The sequence below is a fragment of the Triticum dicoccoides genome, chromosome 5A (assembly GCF_002162155.2).
Source record: "Triticum dicoccoides isolate Atlit2015 ecotype Zavitan chromosome 5A, WEW_v2.0, whole genome shotgun sequence".
NCBI lineage: Eukaryota > Viridiplantae > Streptophyta > Magnoliopsida > Poales > Poaceae > Triticum > Triticum dicoccoides.
The window spans coordinates 72286297-72296043 of NC_041388.1; the positions used below are offsets into that span (position 1 = coordinate 72286297).

The 9747-nt window shown below is 52.7% G+C and overlaps 1 protein-coding gene across 1 annotated transcript; it reads left to right on the forward strand.

Annotated features, from left to right (window-relative positions):
• The first annotated feature begins 2010 nt into the window (after window positions 1-2010).
• On the forward strand, window positions 2011-3861 carry LOC119299391 (protein JINGUBANG-like). Its single transcript, XM_037576623.1, has one exon. It carries the CDS (start codon window positions 2180-2182, stop codon window positions 3533-3535), a length of 1356 nt encoding a protein of 451 aa, XP_037432520.1. The 5' UTR covers window positions 2011-2179; the 3' UTR covers window positions 3536-3861.
• The last annotated feature ends 5886 nt before the right edge of the window (window positions 3862-9747 follow it).

Below are 9747 nucleotides of genomic sequence, written 5' to 3' on the forward strand. Positions count from 1 at the left end.
CCTCCAAGGTGAAACAAGTAGCATTGGCTCGACACGGCGCACATACATGCCACCGGTGAAAGTCTGTATGTACATCCGTCCAGCTCATCGGCTGACTGACCGCGGCCGCACGGCACGGCAGGGGTTCGCCGGATCGGTCGACGAGCCGGAAAGAAAAGCCCCGCGCGCCCGAGACCCTGAAGCCGAAAACTGGGAAAACATCGACGCGAGTGGTTCGCTGGCCCGTCACTTCAGGCGCGGTCGCTGTCGTCGCGGCGCCCCGGCCGGCCCCCGGCGACGTGTCGGCTCTCCGAGCGGCGCGCGCGATCTGCTGTTGGTTTAGATCTGTGGGTTGTGTGGTGGTTGCGTACTTTTGGCGCTGGGTCGATCGATCGAGCCGTCGTCGTTTCGCATCGGCGGAGCCGCGTATCCATCCATCCATCCATCCAGTGCGCGCCCAGTGGCGGGCCTAGGCTATTACTATTAGCTTTGCGTGCAGCAACAGTGTGCGCGGTCCGTCTCTCTGATCTGATATGATGGTGGGCTGATGGCCATGGCGAGCGAGCGAATCTACTTTTGCCGGGCGTGGCACATGGCACATGGCAATGGGAGGTTCGGTGTGCTGCTGCCGGGGCACGTGGCGCCGAGCCAGCGGTTCCCTCTCCTCCTGCCCGTAGATCACAAAGCTCGGAAAGGTAGATATTTGGAGCAGAAAAGTGCGTGGACGGAACAGCCGCCTGGTCGGGCGGTTGCATCAGCCAACACTACGTAGGTATGGCCACCCACCGTGCGTGCTGCTTTGTGGCGGCAGTGCGGCACCACGGCACTAGCTATGCATTGGTTGTGCATGCATTCACGTGGACCCTAGTCACACGTACGGGTGCATGTGCATGATAAAGCTTCTCGCATATACTCCTATAAGAAAAAGAAGCTTCTAGAAGCTGTCAAACCAACCCGGGTGACATGCATGCATGAGTTTTCGTATGATGTACACAAATCATGCTTCATTGATCTCATTGAATTCCCGCTTTGTACTAGTAATTACACTCGTAGGTGACATCACGAGTACGTACACATACGTACCCTAATCCAAAATCAACCAGCGATGCTCACTCAGTCGCGCGTGACTTTCACCACATTGTCGCGATCCTTGGGAGCCATTTTTCTCCCCACGGATAGACTGTCACATGTTTTCCGTTTTTCAACCCGGCAATAACTCATCAACGCACGTAGTACCAGCTGCTAACTTAGCGTCTCTGTCGTCCAGGTCGACACGTCAGGTCGATTCCACACCACACGGCTGGGAAGGATCGAGTTATAACACGTCCCAAGGAGCTGAATCAACATTAGGACGTCGTATAGCTTTCACGTGATCCGAGACTTTGTCAAAAGGTAAAGTGCTGCGTCTATAATTAGTGCATGGGATTAGTATATTAGACCCGGCATGTCGTGTGGCTGTGGTTGCAGCCTTGCAGGTCAAGTCAAATGCGCGCGGCGTACTTGTCACCTGGCTCGGCGGCAGCTGCGTTGCTGCCGATACGATTTCCTTGCAACCTGGAGATTTCGCTGCCAAATCGTCCATCTTTTTCCATGTAGTAGTACTGTACAGCTCCTAGCGATTTGGGTTTGACTTTTGCTTGAGTACTCAACGTATCCACACACTATGCATCAGTAGCCCAAGCTTAATTATGATGTAGAACTGCATTCAAATTCTGACGCCAAGTTGACATTTCCCGCCGTACGATCGATCGTGTGGCTCAGTGCGATTTGCGAGGGCACACCACCGCCACCAGCACCAGATACTGCACCACTCACCCAACCCAACCTGCGCCGCTATGCAAATCATTGTACCGCACCCCGTCCACGGCCCGCCGCGTGTCCCGCCCGGCCCATCGGACCACGTGCTCCCCGCAAAGGCCCAAGCAACCTCTCCTCTCCAAACCTCGGCCGTCCACCTGGCGCCACCGCCCCCGCCGGCCCGCCGCTATATATATCCCGCGCACCAGCGCCATCCCAGCCGAAAATCTTTCTTCTTCGCCGCCGAACCGCCAAAGCGTCACTCTCGACATCCCTCGGTTCCTTCTCCCTTCCCTCCTCGGTTTCTCACCGAGCAGTTTTGGCAGCCGGTTCGATCGCTCCAAGGTCGCAAAGACTCGATACTTTGTTGAACAGTCGGTGGCTGGTGTTGCGTTTGTGTGCCATGAGGAATCACAAGAAGTTGCTGCAGTTCCTGCGGCCGGATCCGGCGGTGGCGGCAGCCAGCGACGACGGGTGCTCCCCGCTGCCGTCGCCCACGACCACCAGCGGGAGCGCGAGCACGTCGGCCACGGCGTCCCCGTCGCCGTACGTCGCGTTGCCGTGGGTCAACCTCCCGGGGCTCGGCGCCGGGGCGGCGCTGACGGCCGGCGCGGCGGACGAGACCGGGCTCCTGGGGTCGTTCGTCAAGGAGGACGGGCACGTGTACTCGCTCGCCGCGGCCGGAGACCTGCTCTACACCGGCACGGACTCCAAGAACGTGCGGGTGTGGCGGGATCGGCGGGAGTTCGCGGGGTTCCAGTGCGGGAGCGGGCTCGTCAAGGCCATTGTCGTCGCCGGGGACGGCAGGATTTACACCGGCCACCAGGACGGCAAGATCCGCGTGTGGCGCGCGTCCGCGGACGACCCCGCCGTGCACAAGCGCGTCGGCTCGCTCCCGAAGCTCGGGGATTTTCTCAGGAGCTCCGTCAGGCCGTCGCACTACATCGAGACGCGCCGCCGGCACAGCTCCGTCTGGCTGCGGCACTTCGACGCCGTCTCGTGCCTCAGCCTGGACGCCGACGCCGGGCTGCTCTACTCCGGGTCGTGGGACAGGACCTTCAAGGTGTGGCGCGTGTCCGACTCGCGGTGCCTCGAGTCGGTGCGCGCCCACGACGACGCCGTCAACACGGTGGCCGCGGCGGGGTTCGACGCGCTGGCGTTCACCGGCTCCGCGGACGGCACGGTCAAGGTGTGGCGGCGGGAGGACGGCAAGGGCGGCGCCACGAGGCACGTCATGGAGCGGGTGCTGCGCAAGGGCGAGAGCGCGGTGACCGCCATCGCCGTGGCGGCGGAGGCGCGCGTGGTGTACGTGGCCTCCTCGGACGGGGCCGTGACGCACTGGCAGTGGCGGCGCGGAGCCGACCGGGAGAGCGCGCCGAGGAACGGCGGGGCGCTCCGCGGGCACAAGATGGCCGTGCTGTCCCTCGCGGTGGCCGGGCGCGTCGTCGTGAGCGGCTCCGCCGACCGGACGATCTCCGTGTGGCGGCGCGACGAGGGCGCGGACCACTCCCGCCTGGCCGTGCTGAGCGGGCACACGGGGCCGGTCAAGTGCGTGGCCATGGACGAGGAGGAGTCCGTCGACGCGGACGGGCACCGGCGGTGGGTGGTGTACAGCGGCAGCCTGGACGGGTCGGTGAAGGTGTGGCGCGTGTCCGACGCGCCGGGCGCGATGACGGCGCGGACGCCGGCGCACGTGTGGAAGGGCACGCCGTCGCCGCTGGGCGCGTGGACGCCGTACCGGGCGCCGGAGCGGAGCTGAACAAGGCCCGTCTGCGCGTGCAATGCAGAGCACGCACGTGTAAACCGTGTGGCCGTGGGAGAGAGCCTACGCTGTAGATACGCGTACGTGCAACGTAGTAAAAGAGAATCATACGCACACCGTATCTAGGTATACGTATACGGTGTGGCGCATGCTGATTTGTTATTTGTTTATTTGTTCGTTTGTCCATTTTGGTGTCCCCTGAAATGGACGGCTGCGATGTGGACTCATGAGTGCCGTGTGGTGGTGATTTGGTCGGTGGAGACTGAGAGGTCGATTTGTACAATCTCGACTAATAAGCAAAGGAATTGCTCGACTTTTGGAGATGTGAACGGCGTTTTTCGTGCGGTTCGTTTCGTGTTTGAATTGCAAGACAAGCTGTTCAAATTAGGTCCGTTTATTTATAAAGGGTTTGCTTGTGCGAGAAGGGAAAATTAAAGAAGGAGGGTGTGGGTTCGCTTTGAATCGTTTCTTTGCCGCGGCCGGCAGCAGGCCTACCGCCGCCGTAGAAAACGGTGCCTGTGAGACCTTTCAGATGTCAAGACAGTGATGTCTTCCCCCGCAAAAAAAAAAAAGGACAGTGATGTCTTCGATTCAGATGAATGAGTTAATTCCCGGTTGCTTCATGGAAAGCATCGGGGAAGATATCTGTCATTGCAGGTAAGCAGCCGGCCGGGTGCACGTACTTTTCGTGGCCCGGGTCGTAAAAAGGAAGGTCGTGTTCGTTTGTCAGCCGTGACATGCAACGAAGCGAAGCCACAAGGAGTAGATGAGTGTGTGACGCCGAAACTGACAAAGGAGATGCTGCTATCGTTGGTGCCTCCCGTCGTGGTGGAAGAGGGGGCCGATCCAAATGAGTACCGTACGTGCGAGGCAACGCAGAGCGGCCGGAGGAGGCGCGGGCGGCTGGCGTGCGCCGGCTAAGTGATTCCCGCAGCCTTACACATTTTTGCCGAATTCTACCTTTTCTTTTATACCGGCTGAGCTTGTCGTTTACTACTTATTCTTTTTCTTTGCGGAATTGTCGTCTATAATGTCTAGGCCGATCCTTCGATTGAGCATTTTCTTTTCTTTTAGCAAAACGGGTTTCCCCGATTTCCACTAATAGTAGTTCAATACACGAAAATGCTAAATGGAGGACAAGGTACGTGGAGCTTTTTTTTTAAAACGAAAATTACATTTTGAAGTTCTGAAATTTCTGAAAAAAATCACAATATGGATATATAATACATGTTTATAAATTTTGAATATGATATAAATTATAAAGACAGTACATTAAAAAGGCAAAAATCATGATTTGAAAATGGTGAACAGTATGCCAACCGTGCACTACTATAAAATGCACGAATTTGTCTTTTTTGTGTACCTCTCGACATATTATATTTCATCGTCAGACTTTATACACATGTAAAATACACCCATATGAACGTGTAGAATGTTTTTCAGAATTTTGTGGAACTTAAAAAAATGTGTTTTTTTTAAAGACAAGCTCCATGAAGCTCATCCTCCAGAATGCCCTACTCTTCAGTACAGCCAAAGTAAACCTACTTGCCACCTAAATCATTCAAGACTAACTGCAAGAGAAAACTACAGAAAGCCTCTGGAGAGTGAGGGCGCAACCCCTCTCCAGTCACACTCCAAATACATATCATTTCACCACTTTTATCCAACTTACAAGTAATTAAACATTTACAACCTTACATCGTATAATAAGGAAGGAGTAGCAACAACTGCAGATAGCACCAAAGGAAAATGAGAAACACGACTGGACCAAAGATAAAATCACTCTGAACGGAAACAACAAGATGTAGATCCTCATTTTTCTGGCAGCAGCTCCGATGGCATCAAGATAGGATCCCTAGAAAATCTTCCTGTTCATCAGCCACCTGCAATCTTAAGAACCCCGGGGCCGCCAACCTCTAGCTGTGTTGAAAACTTCACTTGGAACTTGTTGGAGCAACTTTACCCCTCATGTCAGTTCCCTTTGTCTTTCCTGATTTTTCTGCAATATGGACCAAGAGTTAGCAAAGCACATGATCTATGCAGAATCATAGAAGGATCTAGAATCCTCTTACATTCAAAGCAAATATCATTTCTGCAGTTTGAGATGGACCATATCACTGCTGATATGCCAACTGATGGACGGGGCCTTGGACACATCACCAGCAGACCTTTTTTGATAAGGGGAATATATTAATATCGCAAAGATATCAATTACACCAAGTCTCTACACCAATAAAATGATCAAAGGCATTAACGATGCACACAGCCAAGAAAAAAATTAAAAAAGAGAGAAAAATAAAACAAGGACCACGTCACGGTGATTGAAACTCACAATAGCAGCCTAACCATCACCGAAGACATCACCATCACCCGGGCCATCAAAGAGATTCTCCAAAAGAAACGCCTCCAAGAAAGAAATAATGCACAAACATTCTCGTCGCCCGATCAAAGATCTTGGGTTTTCACCTGGAGAGAGTCCGAGTTCACAAAAAAAATACCTACAACAAGGTCATTGCTAGGTACAACCAATTAAGGATAGACCTTGGGCTTTCACCCTGAAAATCAAGGGTCGGCACTCGAGGAGCACCATAAAAAATGTAGTCCACTAGTGTTGCCACTGACGAAGCTATGTACTTAGGATAGGGTCATGGATCTGTCCAAGATACCCTCCCCAAGGAAACCTCTAAAAGAACCAGAAGCAATCGAAGAAAAATCATCATCCACTCGACCATAAAGCTATGTTCCACTCGACAGTCTTGAAGACACTCGACGATACAAGAAACCACTCGGAGTGTAGAAGGCCTAACATCACTCAGGATGGCAACGGTCGGTCATGCACTCTGTAACCTTAAAGATCATTTATATCTCTTTATTACTAGCGTTACCAGTAACGCCCTGCCTTAATGCACATTGAACCCTTTGTAACGTGGGCTGGCTGGGGTCCTGGCGCACTCTATATAAGTCACCCCCTCCTCCGGGACAAGGCTTCGCACCCCCTGTAACTCACACGCATATATCCAGTCGACCGTCTCTGGGCTCCGTGACGTAGGGCTGCTACTTCCTCCGAGAAGGGCCTGAACTCGTAAAACTCGCGTGTACAACTCCTCCATAGCTAGGATCTTGCCTCTACATACCTACCCCTCATTCTACTGTCAGACTTAGAACCACGACAACCACCCCCTCTTGCCAAGGCTACAGCTGCAAGTCACCAAACACCTGACACACAGGAAGAACCTGTGACACAGGTCTTCACTGCAACCAAAACACCTCTCCACCATTTCAAACCTCTTATCGCAGCCGTCATGACTTTCTCCACCTCTATCAATACCATAGAAATCTATATTTAGGCATGTCCTATGGCACCAAAAGAACACAAAGCTTCGCGCCACGCCCTCATGAGGCCTCATTGGCCGAAGATAAGGGCGCGCATGACGGGAACGAATCCAATCTAGATATCCAGCGGCGCCATGCGCCAATCAACAGAAATCTCCGAGGGAAAGGCTGGAACTCGTCAGCATCTAGATCTGGGAGGCCGATATGAATAGATCAATGACTTGGCGCTTGAAGATTAGCTAGATGCAAGACCATCAAGCCCACACGCTACCTGTCAACTCCATGCCGGACTGGCCATCAAGAAGAAGGCAGCCCCGCGCGTCCGCATTGCCCCCGATCGGCCAGGAGGCCCAAATCAGGCCATGAGTGAAGGAAATATGCCCTAGAGGCAACAATAAAGTTATTATTTATTTCCTTATATCATGATAAATGTTTATTATTCATGCTAGAATTGTATTAACCGGAAACATAATACATGTGTGAATACATAGACAAACAGAGTGTCACTAGTATGCCTCTACTTGACTAGCTCGTTGATCAAAGATGATTATGTTTCCTAACCATAGACATGAGTTGTCATTTGATTAACGGGATCACATCATTAGGAGAATGATGTGATTGACTTGACCCATTTCGTTAGCTTAGCACTTGATCGTTTAGTTTGTTGCTATTGCTTTCTTCATGACTTATACATGTTCCTATGACTATGAGATTATGCAATTCCCGTTTACCGGAGGAATATTTTGTGTGCCACCAAACGTCACAACGTAACTGGGTGATTATAAAGGTGCTCTACAGGTGTCTCCGAAGGTACTTGTTGGGTTGGCGTATTTCGAGATTAGGAGTTGTCACTCTGATTGTCGGAGAGGTATCTTTGGGCCCACTCGGTAATGCACATCACTATAAGCCTTGCAAGCATTGCAACTAATGAGTTAGTTGCGGGATGATGTATTACGGAACGAGTAAAGAGATTTGCCGGTAATGAGATTGAACTAGGTATTGAGATACCGACGATCGGATCTCGGGCAAGTAACATACCGATGACAAAGGGAACAATGTATGTTGTTATGCGGTTTGACCGAAAGATCTTCGTAGAATATGTAGGAGCCAATATGAGCATCCAGGTTCCGCTATTAGTTATTTGCCGGAGACGTGTCTCGGTCATGTCTACATAGTTCTCGAACCCGTAGGGTCCGCACGCTTAAAGTTCGATGACGGTTATATTATGAGTTTATGTGTTTTTATGTACTGAAGGTAGTTCGGAGTCCCAGATGAGATCGGGGACATGACGAGGAGTCTCGAAATGGTCGATACGTAAAGATCGATATATTGGACGACTATATTCGGACATCGAAAGGTTCCGAGTGATTCGGGTATTTATTGAAGTACCGGGGAGTTACGGGAATTCGAGGGGAGTGTATGGGCCTTATTGGGCTTTAGGGGAAAGAGAGAGAGGCAGGCCGCGCGCCCCCCATGGCCTAGTCCGAATTGGACTAGGGGGAAGGGCTGCGCCCCCTCCTTCCTTCTCTTATCTTTTCCCCTTCCTTCTCTCCTACTCCTACTACTTGGAAGGGCTCCTAGTTCTACTAGGAAAGGGGGAATCCTACTCCCGGTGGGAGTAGGACTCCCATAGGGCGCGCCATAGAGAGGGTCGGCCCCTCCCCTCCTCCACTCATTTATATACGTGGTCAGGGGGCACCCCATAGACACAACAATTGATCTCTTGATCTCTTAGCCGTGTGCGGTGCCCCCTCCACCATAATCCACCTCGATCATATCGTAGCGGTGCTTAGGCGAAGCCTTGTGTTGGTAGAACATCATCATCGTCACCACGTCGTCGTGCTGACGGAACTCTCCCTCAACACTCAGATGGATCGGAGTTCGAGGGACGTCATCGAGTTGAACGTGTGCAAAACTCGGAGGTGCCATGCGTTCGGTACTTGATCGGTCGGATCGTGAAGACGTACGACTACATCAACCGCGTTGTGCTAACGCTTCCGCTTTCGGTCTACGAGGGTACGTGGACACACTCTCCCCTCTCGTTGCTATGCATCACCATGATCTTGCGTGTGCGTAGGAATTTTTTTGAAATTACTACATCCCCCAACAATGAGGTCCAGATCAAATCGGAGCACTACGTCTGCCAGTGGCACGCCAGCACCTCCGCGACACCACTCTGCCGGAAGACCTCAGGCCATGGCCATAACTGCCGTGCCGCCCTGCACCACTAGCAAGCGCCCCACCTACGCCCATGGAGCGCTGTTGCGCGGTGCCTCTCCAGCCCTCCCTCTTCGATGGGTTGGGCGTCGCCACCGCCGCCAGTGCTGGAAGCAGCGGCGGCCGGAGGAGCCAGGATCGGGGAAGGGAAGAGTGCCTCCGGAGCCGCTCGGGGGAGAAGCGATCCGAGAGGAAGAATGAACTATCATTTGACTTGACCCGCAACCACAACCACACGACAGGCCGGTCTAGTATACTAATCCCATATACGCTAATTAGGCTGGTCATAGTGGGGAGTAACTTATACTAGTGTCATGTTATTATCTCCATAGTGCAAAGTAACAGATAGTTACTCCCTCCTTCCATCTATATAAGACCTAACCCCAAATTTCCTTTTTCCATTTATACAAGGCCAAATGAGCTAACCAATGCATCTCCCACTTAATTCTCCCTCGCAGATCGCGTGGTCGTCCTTGCGAAAACGCAACGGCGGCAACATTGATTTGCATGCATGCACAAAGCAGTTATTAGGAGTGCTTCACCTCGCCTCCTCCTCCTTTTTCTCCACAAAGTTGTTTCTTTTGGCCAATGCATGCAGGACTGAAGGAGTTATTGTTGGCTGCATGCATGCAGAAAAAGGAGGAGAGGAAGTTGCGTGT

Coding starts and splice junctions, on each gene's coding strand:
- LOC119299391 (XM_037576623.1), top strand. CDS start 2,180: ATGAGGAATCACAAGAAGTTGCTGCAGTTCCTGCGGCCGGATCCGGCG.